Raw genomic sequence first — 21,838 nt, forward strand, 5'->3', positions numbered from 1 at the left:
GGTCTGTTGCACATCAGTGTCCAATGTATCCAATGTATATGCATAGGCATATGTTTAGATGCATGGGTGTGTTTGTAAGGATGCATCTCCCCCTTCTCTCCTAACAAGCACTGAAATAATAATGAGAATATTGGTTTCTTTGAGTAGGACACAAGAGAGGAGGAGGAGGTGCAGATAGAAATACTAAAAGTAACCAAAATTCTGAGCTGGATACAATGGAAACCTAATATCTAACACCTGGATGATGCTTTATGTGGGTTTATTGTTGGTTTGAAATTAAAATGTTGAGGAAAGTTTTTTTTTTTTCCAGAAAAGAGTGTGTGTGCAATGTACAGACAATAACAGAAAGGAAATCGGATGACCCTTTGCATCCTCTTTGTGAGAAATCCTTCTAAAACTGCATATAGTTTCTCTCACCATTCGCTTATTCACATGTATGCTCTCATCTACACTTCCTGATGCCACAAAAAAAAGAAGAACTTGAGCTCTAGATGCCATACTTACTCTTAAGGTGAAGAGGAGGCTGCCCAGAAAGCCAGGTGTTCTGGGTGAGCCTGCATGTTCCTTGATTGCAGCTGGTCATTCTTCCGAGAGATCAGATTAAATACTGGGAAGCCAATATGTGCTCGGCCTGTTGTCTACAAGATGGATAACTCAGCCTGGCCTCTCATCGCCTATGAAGCTGCAATAAACGCCATGCTTTTACTGAGTGCGTATTGTTAAGTGCGATTGTTCCATCCAATAGTTTATCTTTATTTGAAAAAAAAAACAATGTAAAGGATCCTTTTCTGTGTAACTTTTTTTTACCATATTTTCAATTTAAATGTTAATTAATGCTTTCATCGTATAAGTAACGGTCGTATAAGTTCACAAGTCGGATTTTAAAATCAAACAGTAATTATCATATGTCTCTTTAGAGATTGGTAATAATTCAGTTCTAAGTTGAGACCGAGAGAAGACCCAATGTTGGCAGAAAAACACAAATGTGCTTTCAATATTAACATGATCTGTATCATTCATGTGTATCAACAGATGACAGCACGTAAGGTCATTTCAGGGTTTTAATTGCATGCTGCAATTTTAAGTTTATATTCCTTTTTTGGTACAAAATTATTCATGCAGCATCAGTGATTTCAAAAGTGCAAAACAGGTCCAAAAATCACTTCACAGATCAATTAGCGAGCATGCCAAACAGGACCAGAACCTCTCACAGAAACGGAGACGGAGTTCGTTGAAGAACGTGCAAGATTTCAATATTCAGAGTGTATACCAAGAAAAATATGAGTGTGGAGAATACCTACATGTCCATCACGTCCACATACCGCACTGGCAGAAGTGGAATTATACGAATTCACAATCATGCGGTTGAACAGTTTTTTTTTAAAAATATTCACTTACAATCATTTCAAATTTACAAAAAAAAGAGAAAACAAAAGCAAAACAAACAAAACAATGAGGTCACAGCTTGTAAACATTTTCGTCACTTTGTTCAAGTTAAAGCAACATTATATTCATTAAAAAGATTCAACAGGCCACGTGTAAACAATTTCTGGTATTTTACGCACAAACTTTACGCATGAACATTGTCTGCTGTCCTGTAGTCATTTTTCAGGAGAGAATAAGAAATTTTGCATATCTTTCCTCACTAGGACACAGAGAGCGCGTCTCTGAGACGTACATGCAGTTGCGGATCTTGAACCAGATCCTCATACCGGATCTCCACTCCAGTTCTCCACAGTGCCATTCCTCCATGCTCTAGCTGAGCCCGATCATGACCGTCTCCACGTCTTTGGAGGGTCTCCGGTCCTTCACCAAGAAGTTAATCATGCTCTCCGATTTGATCATCAGGTTGCATCCCAGGAAAAAAATACCGAACACGACGGTGAGCGACAACACGCACAGCACCGCGATTTGAACCACACGCATGACGAGAAGTTTGCGCTCGTCTTGCACCAGCACCAAAGAACCTCCTCCGTCGCCGGTCACCACGTTGTCGGTGCCATTGCCGGAGTATGTTGCCAGAGTCCCGGCGAGAGTCTGACTCCCGTTAAACAGCGCGCCCTGGGTCACATTGAAGAAGGAGACGTTCATGTTTCCTTGAGGATTATCAGCAAATATGCACGCGACTCCTTTGGCAGACAGTTTCACGTTAAAACCTAAACTCCAAAGAAAACTTTGCGTCATGTGCAAAAATAAGATTAAGAAACCCCCAAATAATACGCTTTTATAAAAGTCCAGCTCAAACACCTATCGCCACAGCCTTGGTGCGTACTGACAACATCCACATCCCCGGACTGGAGCTGCAGGCAAACAGCTTCGAATTAGGTGCAGCAAAAAGTAAGTTTGTTCAACTCAAAGTCTACGTTTTTCTGACTTGAGTCTTCGTGGACCGCGCGCACGTAGCAAAACGTGTTTCCTCCGGTGAAAGAAGAGACGGCCCCGTTGCGTCTGTATTCGCCTGCGAGAGCTTCTTTTGTGCCAAGTCTGTGGTGCGTTTTAAAGTGATGATGAGTTCCCCGTGGACCACACCACCACTCCTCACCGGGGGAGGTAGTCAGACCGCCTCAGATGATGACTCCTCTATTGATGAAAGTGAAGTAAAGAAACATCATTTGAACACATGTAAATACATTCAGACTATATCAGATGTATCTGTTACTTCCTTGCAAAACTGCTACTAGAATCTCAAGAATGCACATGTTACCCATTTTAAAAAAGATCCTCCAACAAGTAAAAAAAGAAGAAAAAAACATGTTTTTTATGCCCTTTTAATTCAAAACCTCAATATTTTTAAGAGTCCTTTCCTACAGCAACACAGCGCTCATATATGCAGCAATAACGCCACATAACCTCACCCATATCGATTAAGACATACATTAACTTTGAAGGCTTCTCATAAAAGTGTTTAAAATCATTTCAAACTTGAAAGCATTCAGTTCAATTAGAATCAAAATAAGTGGTGTATTGTCATCTGCTACATTAAGAGGCATTTATAGTGTAATGTTTTCTGCTGAGGGAACTGCCAGGAGAAAGACCAATATAGGCACAGCCAGCTGTAACTTAGAAATGAAGACATGAATTAATAATCTATCATTGAACCATGGCAAATATTTATCAGAGATATTAGCACTCCTGCTTCCACTGCTCTTGCTGTTTCCTTTAAGCAGCAGATGTAATGAAACCCCTGAATAACAGACAGCTCACTGTCTTTATTGGATGTGTTATTCAAATGTCTCTTTGTCTTGTTGTGTGTATCTCATGCAGCTCTCTGGGATATCAGTTTACTAAGGTGGAGGTGAAACCCCACCTAAAGAAATATGAACCAATAGTCAGCTTGTGCACTTCAAATAAACCCTATGAGGAAATAAGTGAAGATCTTTAGTGACTCTTATTACAATAATAAGGATATACTCCCATGACCGTCTGTATGCAACATGTGTGTTTTAAGTTTTGAGATATGTGCTGTGTTGACACTAATTTGTGAAAAAAGTGTAAATACTTTGCATGTTGTTTGTTTTTGGTTTAACAGTCTACATTACTCAATATTATTTCTGAGTACCTGCAGCCTTTAAGGCATTGGCAATATAATGATATAAAAACAAGAAATAGTTATCTCTCTTTAGATCAACACGTCAAACAATAGTACTTGTAATTTAAAATAACTTTTAACTGTATTATTAGATATGCTTTACAAAAGTCTTTTATTTAATTTCAATTTTTACATTTTGAATTTCTGAAAATATTTGCAATATGTTGCTAAAATCAATGACATTTGGGACTCCAACCAAGCTTGAAATTATTACCAATTTAATACATAATATCTAATTAAATTGGCAAAGAATTACAGCTCACTCCCCTAAACTACTAATATGATGGAATGATATTGTATATTGCCACCAAAGAGAAAGCATATTTTCCAGTTCTACCATAATACCGCACACTTGTACTCATAATAATGTGAGATTGCAGCTGCACTGATGCACTTCAACCGGTTAACAAAGAAATGGCCTCAAATATGTTAAACCCATAAGCAGAGTCTGTCAAATTAATCTGCTTTTTGTCTAAAAACAAATGTAATGAAATTTAATTTTAGATCCTCCTGATGTGGGTACGCAGTTCTTTTTGCCATCAACTGAAAAGCTTGTGCACAAACAATGATTAGCTCCATGCACTAATACCTTTCATATAAACCTTAAGATGGTTTACTTTCAAATTATGTATTAATGGCTGAAAACAAGAACAGTAAGATCAAGTAATCTCATTAGCCTTCAGATTTTGTTGCTGCAAATTAATTGGCAGCATCTAAACCAATGCTGCACAATGTGATTCTGTTCTATTATGTATTGCAGTGTGATTATGGTAAGTAGCTTGTACTTACACCTCAGCTCTCTGTCAATATGTAAATCCTCTGCGACGGTTAACACCCAACAATGACTCCTTGAGGCTTTAAACTACAGAACTTCAAAGAATCTACAAATGGGGAGAAAGTGGTTGCAAAGTCACGGCGGAGGAAACTTCTATGAACATGCTACTGCTTTGAACTAATTACCAGAATCATCTGAAAAATGTTGATGTCATTATGAAATGTCTTGCAGGAGGTTTTGCCCTGCTGAAGCTTCACAAACTGACGACCCTGCGGGTGACGCATAACTTCACACGAGGATGTGCAGATGACCGCTGCTCATTTAATTTACATACTGGTCGCATGCAGAGATTTGTATCCAACAGGTGGTTATTGTTGGTATAACTGTATGTGAAGATACTGTATATTCATATGAGGATGCATATAGACATTAATGAGAGTGTCTGACTTGTTCCTAAGCAACAGTAGACCTGTGAGCCCAGTGACAGATGGTTGGTGAAGTTATTTTGGTTTAGAGGAGAGAGAGAGGGAGGGAGCGATGAGGTGCCTGGACGTAGGAAAGGGGGGGAAACATTTCCACTTAACATGAGGGAATTGGCAGCCTAGCAACACAAATTAAGTGAAGACATCCCTAGCAACAAGGAGGTGATGTTGGACCACACCCACCTCCCCTCTGCTCTTTATACCTACATCCCATTTGTTCGTGGGGCTGCCACAGGGTTGATATGACGCAGGACTCAAAATGGACACACCCTTTTAAGCCTCTTCATCGCGGAAGGAGCAAACTTTACTCACAACTTCCCTCAATTTACCGATTCCCCCGAGACGCCCCTCATTAGCTCATTACCAAAGCACACAGACCTGTGTGCTTTGGACTGTGTGCTCCAGAGTGTGTGTGCACAAGTATATGCCATAAAACACAAAGGTCAGTATAAAGTGTGCATTAACGAAGTGTGTTTTGGACATGAAATATGAAGAGACCAAGTATCATAAGATGCAGGGAAAGTGCGACAGGCCGTGTTTTGATCTTAAGAGGCACCTTTGTGACTCTTAATCACAGAGAGGTAAATACAGTCATTATTTACTGATACAGTGCAGCAGGGGGGTGCCCCACATCAACCCCACACCAAGCAACCATCAGCCATTAAAGGTAGTTTAAGGAGATAATGACTCCATTACTTTGATATGTTGCAGGGGGATATTAGTGTGTGTGTGTGTGTGTGTGTGTGTGTGTGTGTGTGTGTGTGTGTGTGTGTGTGTGTGTGTGTTCCAAGCGCACCTACTGCAGCCTGTCCAATCGACTGGCTGGTGAAAATCTGTTTGTTTGAAACAGATTACAGATTTCATGAATCTAATTGAAGAAATTCTCTCTCTTCCTCTCCAGTGGAGACATCTCATGCACTCCACCAGCCGCTACCCATTAACCTCATTTCCATTTTCGACACATCTCCGTAATGCAGGCTACCATAATCTGCCTTTTATTTTCCGTCCTTTGATTTGCCACATTCGGTCGTCATTGCTCCTTCAACTTCTTTCCCTTCAGCTTCCTCCCTTACATCCGACCGTAGGCTTCCTTCAGTTCTGAAGTCTGGACGCACTTAAAACGCACAACAGAAATACTCTCTTTCCTTCACTCCATCCCTCTTGTATCCTCAGATATTTATTTGTACTTTTGGTTTATTCCTCCTTTCTCCACATATATACGCTGTCATCCCCCGAGAGAGAGAAAGGTAAGCTGCAGATCCGGTGGAGCTAGAGGAGGGGAAGGCAGATCAGATAAGTATCACAACACAAATACATATTGTCCCATGGCAGCGACTCGGTGGCACATTTCATAAGCCTGCCAGCCCTTCACCTGAGGAGAAACTCATATCTCCCCACTTGACCCTCCCAGCTGACAGTTAAACCCATTGAAGCAGGAAAGGGTAAGCCGGTTGTGGTTAACCAAACACTGATTTTCTCTGAGAGCAATTGTGTTTTGATATTGGCTCTTCGGTGACAGCGTTTTCAGACACAGTTAAAAGCTTTAAGGGCTCGGGATGGATGTGAAACACAGGTCATGACCCTTCCATTCCTCTTTCCTCCTCCAGCCCCCACCTCACTTCTTGTTCAGTCTTAATTGGCGGCCGCCTGACCCAGTCTCTGTCTTTTTACTCAGGACGACTGGCGCTGTGCTCTTCCCAAATGCCATTCATCTGTGGGGCTGATCGCCACAGGAGGCTCTGGAGCCAATAGATCCAAATCAGTCAATAGCGGAGAAGAAGTTTTGATTGCCCCCGGAGTATTACCTGCACCATTCACCCACACAGAGCTGAATGCCAGCAGAACAGATGACTATTATAGCTTTTCTACTTATTTCTCTATTTTTGTCATTTCTTCTCACGGCAATTCTTGGACACTGGTGGCAGTAACTTAGCAACAAGCTGGAGAATAAGAGCAGGGCACAGAGATAAAGATTCAATAAATGGACAAGAGCAGAGATAAGAAGCATTGTCTGCTTCTGGAAGCCCACCACACACACCACACACTTCCAAAAGTTAATTTAGAGCAATCTTAGCTTTTATCCCATTTTCTGCCGCCTTTTCTTTCTTGTTTTAGAAACTGGCAAATTTCTTTAGGCACCATCATTCAGTGGAATGGGAAGAGGGTTTTTGTGGCGGGCTCTTATCAGATTAATTAATTTGGTAAAGAGGAGAGAGAGCTTGGCTAGACTGTCGCTAGGGAATGCCTATTACATTGCAATAGCTTCGGGCTAAATCAGTTCTATTTAGACCCTAAATGAATTAAGAAAGCCCTGCTGATCACGATCACCGATATATACTCTACTGTACATATACCCTTTTTAAATATTATTTGTCCCACTAGGGGTCCATCTACTACAACTAAGTGTTGGCTGCGTCAAGTTGTGGTGATTCATTCATTTTGAGCTCTAAATGCACAGTCAGGGTTTCATGACAGGTTGGTGCTTTGCCTGAAGTGTGGTGGTGCACAACATGTGGTTACACACACATGTTGTGCAGTTCACAAGTCTACTGATCTATGCTGGGCTCTTATCAATAGAGGGCAAGGTGATTTGCAAAGTATTTTATATTTAACAGGATATATATATATATATATATATATATATATATATATATATATATATATACATATATGCCACCACATATATATATATATATATATATATATATATATATATATATATACATATATATATATATATATATATATATATATATACATATATATATATATATATATATATATACATATATATATATATATATATCGGGGGATGACATATATATATATATATACATATGATGACATATATATATACATATATATATATACATATATATATGTATATATATATATATCCTGTTAAATATAAAATACTTTGCAAATCACCTTATACATCCATATATATATGTATGTATATATATATATATATATATATATATATATATATATATATATATATATATATATATGTGTGTGTGTGTGTGTGTATATATATATATATATATATATATATATATATATATATATATATATATATATATATATATGAACATGTTATACAAGTGTCCAAAATACTGTCATTTATCACATCCAGATTAAATCCAGTTAATTATTCTACTACACAGCCAGTTCCATACTACTAAGTGTACTAGTGAGCCACACCCTGAGCCGACACTAGATAACAAAAGGGTTTGTTGCAGTGTACTAACATGACCAAAGTACTCTCAAGAAAACACAGTAATTAGCATCATTTGAGCTTTTAGAGGGTTCACACTTAAATTATTACATATAAATGCTCATTGGTGTTGGTGATGACTTTTTGTGTACACAATGTATATCACAATGAACAATGAGGAGTTGTTATAAGAAGAGTGAACATTTTTGAAAACATAAAAATAAAATGTATCAATTGATGTGTATCATTGTGTCATAATTGTGCTCAACAGTTTGTATTTAATTGTCATCCCTCATTTCATTTTTTTGTTTGTTTACTGCATATAACTTAAACACATTATATGTTGGGAACCAGTGCCAAAAGATAGGACAACCACACACTTCTGGGTTACATCTTTTAATCATTGATTTAGTTAAAACATGTTTTTTTTCGAAACGCCTCCTCCCCCCATCTACATGTGTAGCTTTCAGGAGTTGCAGGGAAATCTGTCTGTCCAGGTGATCCCAGAAACACAATCATATTCGTCTAAAAGTGAATGTAGACCATACGGTCACTTACTCCATTTGTGGAAAGTTAGTGTCGTTTTGAACCTCTCACCACACCTTTTATGAAACCCACTAAGAAACGGGTGTCGACATGCCATGATGTGCGCACTTCCCCGGAACATGCACTGGATGGATAGTCTTGGTGAATGAGGCGACGCTGTATATGACCCAACATGAGTTCAAGTCAAGAATGAGGAAAGGCGTTCAAGTTGCGAAGTGAGCAAGCACACAGGGAACACAGGCGTCCTGTCGAGTCGGCTCCGTTACTCTCCAGCCATGGGAACCTATTCAGACCGTCTAGTGACACTATTTCTCCTTTTCTTGTCGGCATCAAACGTTTTCGGTAAGTTATTATTACTTTTTTTTTCTTTTTTTTTAAACTTTCGCTTGCTTCCGTGACCTGGGGGTGTTTCCGCCTGGCTCGTAGAGGGGCATCTTTGAGGGTCCCACCTACTGTTCATATTTCCAGGAGACTATTGTTTGAGGGTTAGGCCATACAATACATCGGAATGCTATGAAACGGAACACACAATAATTCAGTGTTAGTCCGCCGTTGGTTGTAATTGCGCCGCTCCGTTGGAGCTTTCGCCACCTTTCCTTATAAGGGATTGAAAAGAGTCAGGATGGGTTTCCCAACGCGAGGGGACCAGGCTCTCCGGGTCTCCTCAGCCAAAACGTACTGCGATGTCATGATATAATTCAGAGGGGATGTGTATATGCATATGTGCCTGTGTGCTTGTTGATTTTCTGTTTCCTCAATGAATTAAAAAAAACAACAACAACTAACTAATCAAATAGACAAAACACGATGGTGGACTTTTCCATGAAGTCTTCCATCTTCAGACTTATTTGGAATAGCTCAAGTACTGTAGCTGAAAAAACATACCTGGGCTGCTTATTCAGTGGTTATGCAGGTTCATTTTGGGAGTTAATAAAAAAATTCAAAAGCCAAATAACGTATTTTTTCCAGCCTATATTTTGTCATATCTTAAATCTTGCTCCACCAAGGGTAGATACACATTGGTGACTGTGCTTCTATGTTTAACTCCAATGAGCCACACCTATAGGCCCTTCTAGATAACAAAAGGAAAGCCTTCAGAAATATCTGTTGACTTGCATAATGAAAGTTTGGTGCAATTCTCTAGCAATTAAGGTCAAATGACTCTCTGAAAGCATAATGAGGATTAGCACAATTAATATCATGGGTAAACTGCACACATGTTTGCTCAGTAGATAAACTGCGGGCTATGTGTGGTTGTGCTATCTTTTTTTGTGGTTGAGCAGAGTTGCATGGTACTTTTGAGTGCTACTATCTACATATGTCACTTTGCTTCAACGACAAGCATGAGGAAATGTTTTCCCTCTCGATTACCGGATGTATTTTAGTTTGTTTACTCAAGTACTGTTCTTACGTGCAATTTTGAAGGAATTTATTTACTTGAATATTTCCATTTTCTGCTGTTTTCCTAATTCCTCTACATTTCAGAGAGAAATATTGTACTTTTAACTCCATTGATTTAGTTAAAAAAAGAGAAAAGCCCCACCTTTACAAGCTGCAACAGTAAAGTAATGTACATATAAACAAATATGATCAATAACATGAAATTGCTATGTGTGTATGTTGGCTATCTGATGTCTTTCATTTAGTCATGTTGTGGTGTATAATGTATTTACGTTAGGCTCAGTTTGTGTACTGCGACTTTTACTTAGGTTAAAGATCTGAGTACTTCGTCCATCACTGATTTTGTGTTGCATGTCTGTTGGTGTGATTATAAAAGGTTCCAACATCTGCACATCACAAGGAGTCACCACTTGTCGACAGTGCTTGGCTGTACACCCGACATGTGCGTGGTGCTTTCAGGAGGTAAAAACACTACGTGCACACGCACATACACCACAGTATCTATTTTCTTCTTCTATTCATTGCTCAGCGCAACAAGTTAGAACACAAACCTAATTTCCCAAGAGCATACCTCGTGCTGTTATTCTCTGGTGTTTGTGTGGAGAAATCAACATCATCTTTGAACTGTTAACCTAAAACATGTTTTTTTTATCGTTCATGGATTTCTTTTATCGCATTGGTACTTTTTTTCAGGAGTATGGGAAGGGGGGATCAGGTGCCTCCCGCTGTGATCTGAAGCAGAATTTGATAGATGGAGGGTGCAGTCCGGCAGCTGTACAGTTTCCATCCAGCATCCTGAATATTCAGAAGGACACACCGCTCAGCGACAAGGCATCAGGCGCAGCTGATGATGTCACTCAGATCAGGCCTCAGAAACTTAGTATTACACTAAGACCAGGTACTTTAACACCCAACCAAACATCAGCTGTAAGGCCAGGTACTAACACATTTACAAGACCAGATATACTTATTGGAGGCCAGACACCAATGACGTTATTATTGTTGTGCATCCAGTAATAGCCTGACACACCAAAGCTGGTTGCACGTCTTTACCGGACAGATTTTTATATGTTATTATTATTATTATTATATAATATCTCTTTTACTTGAAAGTAATTAATAGATTTGGACACACAATTGAACTAATTTAATCGACCGTTCACTCCTCTTAGGAGATTCAAAGGCCTTCACCGTCTCAGTGAAACAAGTGGAGGATTACCCAGTGGACCTCTACTATCTGATGGATCTTTCATTTTCAATGAAGGATGACTTGGCTCTTCTTCGCACGTTGGGCAATGAGCTTGCTGTGACCATGGGCAAAACCACAAGCAACCTACGCATGGGTTTTGGAGCCTTTGTGGACAAGACTACTTCCCCTTACATGTACACCTATCCTCCAGAGGCAGTGCTTAACCCTTGCATTGGGTAGGTGTGGAGGTTATTGTTGGTGTTACATTTAAAGAAGAAAGTGATCTGAAGGGGAGATTTTCTAATATTCTGAGAGTCTGTCCAGTTCTCCTCCACTGATTTCCTCTACCCCATTCACCTATTCAATGCATACAGAATTCATGAGACATGCCAGGCTCAATTCGGGTTCAAGCATGTGCTGTCACTGACGGAGAGGGTGGCTCGCTTCACTGAGGAGGTGGAGAAACAGCAGGTGTCTCGAAATAGAGATGCTCCGGAGGGTGGTTTTGATGCTGTCATGCAGGCTGTGGTGTGCAAGGTATGCAAATGTATCACACACACACACACACACACACACACATGCTCACTGATGTGCAAAACTCAGCGTGTGCATACATCAGTTTTTCATCCACTTAATATATTTATTTCATGTTCATCACTAGGACAGGATTGGCTGGCGTCCAGATGCCTCCCACCTTTTGGTATTCACCACTGATGCCGTAACTCACATCGCTCTTGATGGACGTCTAGCTGGAATTGTCCAGCCCAATGATGGAAAGTGTCACCTTGACAATGAGAACGTTTACAACAAATCCACTGTGCTGGTAAAGGAATGAATTTTAAGTACATCAGTAATTCACCTGGGTTTTTAAATATTTGTGGCGTTGTTGGAAAGAACTTGCTTTCTTTGAATGATATTTTTTTCCTGTCTCTTCCAGGATTATCCGTCCCTGGCACTCATGACAGAAAAGATGTCGGAAAACAATATAAATTTAATTTTTGCCGTGACCAGCTATGTGGTGCCACTTTACAAGGTAAACCAACTGCACTGCTTGTGCTGTGTTTAAGTTATTGGTCTGAAAAACACAAAAACTGGGTAAAACTGGGTCCTCATCTTGCTCTCATGCCTGTCTTTTCCAGGAGTTCAGTCAGCTCATTCCAGGCACAACTGTGGGAACACTGTCCCAAGACTCTGGGAATGTTATTCAGCTCATTGTGGATGCCTACGCTGTAAGGAGTTCCCAAAATCAGGACAATAATAGAAACATGAAACAGTCATGTAATCTATTTTGTCTGTAATATTATGATACTGATATACATGTAACTTCATAAATGCAACTGTTTAACTTTCTGTTGAGCAGAAAATCCGCTCAAAAGTGGAGCTGGAGCTACTGGGAGTCCCAGAGGAGTTGAATCTCTCCTTCAATGCCACTTGCTTGAATGGAGAGGTCATCCCTGGACTCAAGTCCTGCTCTGGCCTCAAGATTGGAGACACGGTACGTATCTGTTGATATGCTGACATGCACATGTAGTGTCGAAATGCAAAACTCGTCACAGAAACCTTTCCCCCCTTTTAAGGTGTCATTCAACGTGGAGGCTCAGTTGCGCAGTTGCCCCAAAGAGAAGAGCCACACTTTTACCATCAAACCTAGAGGCTTCAAGGATTCCTTGGAGATCACTGTGGACTTTGCTTGTGGCTGCGACTGTGAGGCAAGCGCCGTCGCTGACAGTTCTCTGTGTAGCAATGGCAACGGGACCTACGAATGTGGCGTGTGTCAGTGTAACCAGGGTCGCCTGGGCCCAAGATGCGAGTGCTCGATGGAGGACTACAGTCCATCTGATGATGTCAACTGCATACCGAAGCCAGAGAACCCAATCTGCAGCGGTAGAGGGGACTGTTTGTGCGGACAGTGCTCCTGCCATACAAATGACTTCGGGCAGGTTTGGGGCAAGTACTGCGAATGTGATGACTTCAGCTGCTTGCACTTCAAAGGGGCACTGTGCGCCGGTGAGTAGATAGATACACGTTTTCTGTGTTAATCAGTGTTAGTGCTCTTCGTAGTTTTGCCAACATAAATATGACATTTTGCTTCAAACTAAAAACAATGAAGATGCACTTACTGGATCTGGAATACAAACAAGACTGACTTGTGTCCACAGCACACCAATCCTGCTCAGGGTCAAACAATCTCACACTACCTCACAACACCTGTTTTCCAAACTCACTGAATAGACACACAAGAAACGGGACATTTTTCTATCACTTCTTGAAACACACTTCTTGCCCTTCCCTTCCCTTTCCTGCTCAGAGGCCCAGTGTGACCTAACTGAAACACACATGTTTTAGTCCATCTCAGTATGTAAACACACCATGGTCAGTTTACATACCTAGCCTGACAAATGAGAAATCCACAGCCTTTTTCAAAGCTAATGTTCAATTATTATTATTACAGTCTTTGTTTGCTTGCAAAGCACATGTAAATAGTTGCATGATTTAGCAGCCCAAGCATTAGCAGTAATGCTTACAAATGTGAAATCCTCTGTCAGATCTGTAAATGTGTGCGGACTGAGTTGTATTCATTTGCTTAACACTCACAGCAGTGCCTTGTGCTGTGATATCCCTCTTTATTACAAGTCTGCACAGCTCAGTGCACAGTTACTCAATCACAGGCAATTTAATGTTACCGCAATTTGGACCTTTGATTGTAGAGCGGAAGTTGAGCAAGAGCAGGATAGGAAACTATTTTATAATGACTCCACGCCGACTACAGCCATGGCTGGAGTCATAATGTTTCCAGGTTATCCGTCCATCCATAGATTCATGATCATGACTTAAAAGTTTCATACAGTTCTTGTGTAAGGGACACTGGATTCAAGTGAACCGAACTAAAAGTGCAACAATCAGGAAATGGGTATAATCTGACAAAAACATTTCAAATGATGTATATATACTTGTCACAGCCTCATAGTACACAGGTTTAATGTTCAACATCCTAAACTAAACATACTCTGGGCCCCTTGTGTGTGCACCACGGCCTAAGGAGAAGCTGGAGGCTCATGTGTGCTGGCGAGCTGGAATTTTTTCGGTAATATGTCATACTAACATCAACAAGGGGGAGTCTTTCTCAAGGTAGATTGTTTTTCAGAGGAACGGGTATCTAGTGATGACATGCAGGGCTTGGGCACAGACAGTCACCCATCTTGTCCACCCACGGACTTACACACACAAATATGGTGTAAAACCGTCCGCAGAGCTCAATTTGAGGCCACAAAGTTGTTGTGTCTCAGTAGAGTCATGCTGCGGTTGTCTTTAAAGAGCGAGTAGCCCTCAGCCCCAGCTCAATTGCAGCTACTATAAACCGGGGCACTGAAAAGCTCCATCTCTGTGATATTCCCTGTGGCTGAGTATTTCTTCGTCTGCTGAGGGGCTGTGGGACCGGTGCAGGGCCAGGGAGCAGGAGTCAGCAAGCACAGCCCCAGGGTCCATAAATATGAGAGAGGAGAGAACAGGAAAGTTTGCATTCCTCTGTTGGCAATGTGCCCAACCACTTTTCTCTCCAGTACCTGCATGTCTCCACTGCACTTGATTCTGTTCTCTCTCTTCTTCCAACAGTGTAATGTGTGTTTTTCCTGTTCTATCTGTTCTGTTTATCCCTGTTTTTTGTCTCTTCATCGTGGGCCCCATGTTAACCTTCACTAAAGCCCAGGCATGTGATTAATGGGCAGGATTACGGCACGGTCTCACTGAGAGAGTGGGATGATGTGACCCTAAAAACTCCCTTTCATGTGGGTGAATCCACTTTAACTAATACGAACAGCTATGCACTCTTGTCAAGTTTAAGTGCCCTATACTATCCTTAGTGACATTGGCAATGTTTTTGACCAAACAATATCAGATTTAGTTCAAAGTTTTCTAACAGTTTTCAGCACATATCTTGTTGACAGAGGAAGACAGATTGCTCAACGGTTGCTTTGCTAAGCATTACATGTGAGACTGTTAACCATTAACCGGCGACCGCGTCTGATCCCATCACAGCGGCAAACACAATCTAAAAGAGACGCCGTAGTTGACAGGGCGTAGACTGGGGAATTGTATCCTGGAGTTTACAACAGCGGATGATTTGTTTTAAGCTCTAGAATTAGGGACCCTTGTACTCTTTGTGATATTTCATGACCAGTTACTCCCCAAGTCTGATCCAGCTGGGATGTGACTCACACACTTTGCTCTTAGTCATCCATTGCCAAATCCTGTTTGGTTTCCTGCAAAGAACTCTGTTGTCTCTTTGGCTCAGCCTTTGTTTCTAAAGTATCTTAATCTTTCTGTAATCCAGGTCGAGAAGCTCACCTCTCACCACCAGATTCTGTCAGCAAATGGTTGCATCACTGTAACACTGTTCCCCAAATGACTTGGCTTTTGTGCTTTCTTCACTTCAGTAGAGTCTTCGGGAGCAATTAGTGTGTTAATTCACAAGTGAACATAACCTGCCTTTGTCAGTATTGGGATGATTAAGAGAAATGTGGAAATTCCCCTGCTGAGTAATATTACATTTTAGAACAATTAGTTTCCCAGTTATTTTGTTGTTTAGCATTCTTATAAAGAGAATATGTAGAGTATGTAAAGATTATCATTAAATACCATCAGTTTGTGATTGCGGCTGCCAGATGTTAATTGTTTTAAAATTAGTATTGTTTTCAATAAATCAGTTAAACAACAAAAAACATCATTCTTATTGTAGAAAGTAACAATAATAACCTATTTGTCACACATTACACCAGTAATTACATTGTTGCAGAACCTCCACACACCTCCACAAGTACACTTGCCCAAGCATGCAACCTGCTTTAAAACACACAGGTTAATAGGCAACAAAGCACAATGCAGACATAATAGAGCATGAAAAACAAGCACAGTCAATTTTACAGCTTTGTTTGCCCGGCTACGCCCATGTGATTATGGTCTCTGGAATTTAAATTTGAATTAATAGGTAATAAGAGGTGGTAATTGAATTAAACGCATTTGATTTGATATTTTAAAAAGTATTTTAAATGAATATATTAGCATTAACCTCGTCTTTTTTGTGTCTTTCAGATCATGGGAAGTGTAGCTGTGGCCTCTGTCAGTGCGACGCTGGCTGGAAAGGAGAGAACTGTAACTGCAGCACACGCATAGACACCTGCATGTCCAGCATCGGTCTGCTGTGCAGCGGCCGGGGTAACTGCCAGTGTGGGGTTTGTCATTGCACTCAGCCTGGTGCCTACGGAGATACCTGTGAGAAATGCCCCACTTGTCCTGATTCCTGCACTATAAAAAAGTAATTATTTTTTCTTAATGTTTTAATAAACAAGAGAGATTAGGGAATGGACAAAAACACGTTGAGACTGACTAACTTTTGAAGCAACTCATTATGTTTAACATTCATGTTTCAGACAGCATAAATATTTTAAAGCCTTGTTTTGCAACTTGAGGAAAGGTTATGGGGTCTATTTCCCTCGGGGCAGAATGGGCTCATTTTTGTGGTGTACAACTAAAAATGTTTGGCCTTGTAGTGGCACTAATAGAACCAGAGAGCTGGTCATGAACACCGATAGGACAATCAGGATTTTTTAGGGAACCAGGAATAGTCAAAGATATACAATTATGTAAATTCTGGTTTAAAAAATGCTGTTAATTGATAATTACTTATTTTGATCTGATGATGACAAAAGGTCAAGAGGTCACCAACATTATTAAAATGAATCTTCTAGACCATTATACTTACACCAAATTTGGAAAATGGAAAATTGGCCAGTAACTGAGATATCTGCTCTGGACCTGAGGCGTTGCCACGAGCAAGGAGAAAAATTGTCAGCAAAGAATTTTAGACTAACTAAGTTTGCTGGTAGCATTAAGCAGTGCAACATTGTTCCATCATTTCATTGCCAAATTCCATGAAGATAACAAACTTCTCCCACACACATTTTTAACAAATTTAAGTGTGGTTTCATGAACAACAGTGAAAGATCAAACTCCTTTTACAGCCAGATAGTCGGCAGATGTTACAGTTTTTTTCGATTGCTAAATGACAGTGGGCACAACTGGAGTCACATGTGCAAAACTCTAACTACAGTCTGCACTACCAACAGTCGCCTGAGCTAAACAGTTCACATCACCTGCAAAACTCATTCCAAGCAACACAACTCTTAACACATGGCTCAAAACACGCTCAGTGCAGCCAAACACTATATATATATATATATATGTATATATATATATATATATATATGTGTGTGTGTGTGTGTGTGTGTGTGTGTGTGTGTGTGTGTGTGTGTGTGTGTGTGTTTACTAACAAGTCTAAAACAAGACACCTGCTTAGCCTTCCAGCTGAAATTGCAATCAGCAGTGTTTGAAAGGCACAAGACTGAAATCTATTCTGTTTTGAATGTGTGGTTCGCAGTTTTGACAGCAGTGTGTTAGCATTTGAACAAAGTGATGTAAATCCACAGTGTTGTGCAGGTTGTGGTTAAAGTCATGCGATAAGTGTGTAGAGTTTTGAAAACTGTGTTCAAGCAATGAAAAAAGAACTAGAGTTCGGTCCCCATGAACTGCTGCTGTGCAGACTGTAGTTAGAGTTTTGCACATGCGACTCCAGTTGTGCCCGTTGTCGTTTAGCAAACGAAAAAAAACTGTAAAACTTCCTGGATTTTTCTTAATATCAATCTCCTTGATATACATCTTCTGCCTTGTTGTTTGTCCATCCCCTTTAATCTAATTGAAGTATGCACTGCTTCTAAAGAGCATCAGTAGTGTACACACTGTGTTTCTCTCAAGGTAACCAAATGTTTGCTTGCAGACAATGTGTTGAGTGTCAACACTTCAAGAGAGGACAGTACACCGAAGACAACAGCTGCAGTAGAATCTGCAGGGATGAAATTAAAGTAGTGAATGAACTGGGTAAGAAATCTTTACATACTTTGATCTTAATCTGTTGCGCTAATGCTTACTGCTGTTTTACTGCTAATCTCATGAGCAAGATGTTAGTAAAAGTAGTTGGAGGCTTCAAACTTGCAAAATTCTCAAAATATATAATGAACTGATATATTCTATGTTTTTAAATATCACTTGTTACACCTTTTTTAAATATAATATATCACCCTGTGTCTTCTTATCATCTTTCTCTTACAGTTTTCCATGATAAAAATGCAGTGAATTGCTCATACAAAGATGAGAATGACTGCGTAGAGCACTTCCAGTATTACGAAGATGAAAGTGGAAAATCCATTCTGTATGTGGTCAAAGAGCCAGGTACTGTAAGAGTTTGTGTGCATGTATGAGACACATAAACTGTCAAGAGAACTGAGCATTATAACTTTGCGGCATTAATAGGACAGAATACTTGTTTTTTGCCTGAATGCCATTCAAGCCTATGTCTGGCCGGCTACAGAAAAAGGGGAATAGCATGTGCAGCAGAAATCAGTCATTTTCAAAAGAAGAACACATCATAAGCTATATAATTACAGCGCCACCCTGCCACACCACAGAAAGCCAGACTAGGAAGTGATTATGTGCTGAATCATTATGTTATGGTGGGTTTAATACTGGACTGCATTCGTTGCTAAATTCCACGAGTGATCTCCCGTGCTTAACAAACATCATAGAAACAAGGAGGAAATGAGCTCTCGTTCTCCCTTCCTGTCTCTCGTCTCTCAGAGTGTCCTCAGGGTCCAGACGTTTTGGTGGTGCTCTTGGCCGTGGCTGGAGCCATTCTGCTGCTGGGCCTTATTGGACTGCTCATCTGGAAGCTGCTCATCACCATCCATGACCGCAGAGAGTTTGCCAAGTTTGAGGAAGAAAGATCCAAAGCCAAATGGGATACGGTGAGAAAACAATACAAATTAAGACACAGAGATCAATGGAGTACTGCTAATAAAGCAACAAAAGTCTTTCGAAAAGTTGGATATCTGTGTGAGACTGAATTGAACAGCATAGCCTCTGTTTTCCCAGGCTAACAATCCTTTGTACAAGGGAGCCACCTCCACCTTCACCAATGTTGCGTACCGAGGCAACTAGCAACTAAATGCAATGAGGAAAAACTCAGGGGTTAACGACAAAGATGGAATGTAGTAGCAGTGAAATGGATGGGAAGAAGATACTATACACTGTAGCTGAAAACAAGTTTATGCTGTCAACAACATGCTGTCATGATTGTACATACAGTAAAAAATAAATCAAATAAACTGTTTATGTAATTCAGACGGTGGCCTGCTAACAGGCTTTCTGTCTTTACACTCGGTCGTGTACCTTTAGTACTATACGTGCTCATAGGAGTTCATTGACAAAACAACATTTGTAGTTTGACTCACATTAAAATAGAAATCATCATGACCTAAATAGTAATGAGTCAGTATAGAAAATACAATTATGAACAGACTTTTTGAAGTCCTCTTTAGTGTCCTCCACCATGTGGGATGTATCATTAACACCTAAGCTGTGTTTTTTACATGTTATTTCCTCTTTGAGAGTGCAGCTGTTTTTAGTTCAGTTTTCTATCAATTGAAAATCCAAATGAACCATGGGAAATTGTATAAGTAAACACGAAATGTGTGCTATACAACTTTTATAAATCATTAAATCACACTTGTTTTTATGTACTTGTCCAATTTTTTCCAATAACCAATAAAGCTTTTAGTAATATTTTTTGACAAAAATGCAGCGCACTGGAGTATCAGTTAATGTAAAAAGGATTAAATTCACCTTTGTTGTCAAAATTATTACTAAAAGCTTTATTGGTTATTAGAAAAAAAGGCAATTGTGCAAGTACCAGTTTGACTTAGTTGACAATGATCTTTCTTGTGTCCATTATTCTATAAATGTATGTAAAAAATAGTAAATTAATAAATGCTTTGACATGTTTATTTTGTTTTCATACCTACACCATTTACTGTTTTTGGTGTTTGTTGGGCTTTTTTATTGTTTGTTTTATTTGTTAAAGTCTATGATGATCACCACTGGGTTACTCTGAACTGCCATATAGCTTATTTGTGTATATAAGATGATTTTATTGCACATCAAATGATATTGTCCATGATGCCGCGCAATTGTTGATAACAAAGAAAGTTACTCTTGCTCTTTCAGAACCTCTTGTTGGAGAAAATATGTGTATTGTGGTTGTATAGCTGTTACGACATGGCCTGCAAGCGTGTTGCAAATAAGTCTGTTTTGGGGGGTTTTGCACCATTTTTTAAAAGGCCTGGGGTTTAACTCCAGTTTGTTAAACAAAGAAAATGTATAAAGTTGAATTATACCTGACAATGTTTGTGTAATGCTTGACATCTAGGTTTCTATAACAAGCCTTTATCCTTTATTAAGATCATTAACATTACAAAAGTTAATTAAGATTCATATTACAGATCCATAGAAAATAATTGTCTAAAAATCCAGAAACCGAAAATTATGGATCTCATTTCATTCAGAAACAATTGGGGGGGAGGGGGCAGTTAGCCTCCTGGGTCCTACCGAGGTGCCACTGAGCAAGGCACTGGACCCCAAAACTGCTCTACAGGCGCTGTATACTACCTGGCCACTTTGCCTCATACCAGGATATGTTAATGCAAAGACTAAATCCCACTGTGTTGTGTACATGTGCACATTTAGGTACTAACATTTAATTTAAACAGTTTTCACTTTGATGTTGATGCTATAGTATTACAACGAATGTCAGGGTGCAGAAATGGAAATTTCCTTTGACCACATTCTGTCAAACCTTATCTACTGAACATACATCCTGTTTGCAATGCCAGTGTCTTTTCTTGTACCCTGGCATTTTGTAGATATGTTTCCTCTCACATGCCACAATCTTTTTTTGTCACCATGTCACTCAATGTGTGCTGAATGCATTTTTGTTTTTCCACTGTTATTGGTACTTAAGTTACCCTTAGAAATAAAAGCGTACATTCATCACAATTGTCTATAATATGTTCTCTTAAAGCTGACATTAAGTTATGAATACAACAATAGAATGTGTTACCTCTTACCTGATTTCCTGTACACCAAATATGCAGATATTAGTATTTTCTAAATGTGCATACTTTGTTTGTCATGGACATGTTATGGAAATTACCGTACATGTTGTAATGCATCATACTGTAATCTAACTTGTTTGGTCATTGGTCTGTAGCATCGCCACTGTCTTACAGTACTTGTTTTTTTAAAATGATGAGTGTGTCTGGCGAGAGTAACAGGAGGGGTTCTTTGTGAATCTAATAGCTCTGTCCAACTAACCAGTGTTCTCAATACAATTTCTACTTGCAATGCGTATAAATGCTATAATTTAGAGATATAATATAGTGACTCAAAGCTAATCGTTGACCATTGCAACCTCAGTATAGGAATTCTCCACATTCATGTGGGTTACTGATACCAGTGGCTTGTAGCAAATACAGTCTTGGTATTTGTCTCCCTCTAGTGTATGACCAATGCATTGATTAAATGCTGCAGCGCACAAGTAAAGTTGAAGTTTGAAAGTATTGTGCAGATCATTTTACTGTCCTATCGGACACTGTTCAGAGCTGGATTTTAGTCTGGCTGGCTGTGATTCATCAGTTCAGTTATTGTGATATCTAAATTCAGATAGGTCTAACGATGGACAATGGCAGGCACATGC

General features: G+C 39.7%; 2 protein-coding genes across 2 annotated transcripts; one reads left to right on the plus strand and one right to left on the minus strand.

Moving 5' to 3' along the window:
• Positions 1-1,060: 1,060 nt before the first annotated feature.
• On the minus strand, positions 1,061-2,468 carry rprml (reprimo-like). The gene has a single exon (XM_068577979.1). It carries the CDS (start codon positions 2,182-2,184, stop codon positions 1,756-1,758), a length of 429 nt encoding a protein of 142 aa, XP_068434080.1. The 5' UTR covers positions 2,185-2,468; the 3' UTR covers positions 1,061-1,755.
• Positions 2,469-8,798: 6,330 nt separating this feature from the next.
• Positions 8,799-19,892, plus strand: itgb3a (integrin beta 3a). The gene is given in 16 exon segments (XM_068577941.1): positions 8,799-8,847; positions 8,850-8,951; positions 10,387-10,472; positions 10,704-10,908; positions 11,183-11,435; positions 11,574-11,736; positions 11,861-12,022; positions 12,137-12,232; positions 12,339-12,428; positions 12,560-12,694; positions 12,777-13,206; positions 16,288-16,510; positions 18,029-18,129; positions 18,361-18,480; positions 18,886-19,052; positions 19,180-19,892. Coding segments are annotated over 16 exon segments (2,448 nt in total). The 3' UTR covers positions 19,246-19,892.
• The last annotated feature ends 1,946 nt before the right edge of the window (positions 19,893-21,838 follow it).

The sequence above is a fragment of the Clinocottus analis genome, unplaced genomic scaffold, assembly GCF_023055335.1.
Source record: "Clinocottus analis isolate CAN_PGR_092001 unplaced genomic scaffold, fCliAna1.0.p SCAF_16, whole genome shotgun sequence".
Taxonomy (NCBI): domain Eukaryota; kingdom Metazoa; phylum Chordata; class Actinopteri; order Perciformes; family Cottidae; genus Clinocottus; species Clinocottus analis.

Bases quoted from the DNA above. Each gene is read 5' to 3' on its own strand.
- rprml (XM_068577979.1), bottom strand. From the start codon at position 2,184: ATGACGCAAAGTTTTCTTTGGAGTTTAGGTTTTAACGTGAAACTGTCT.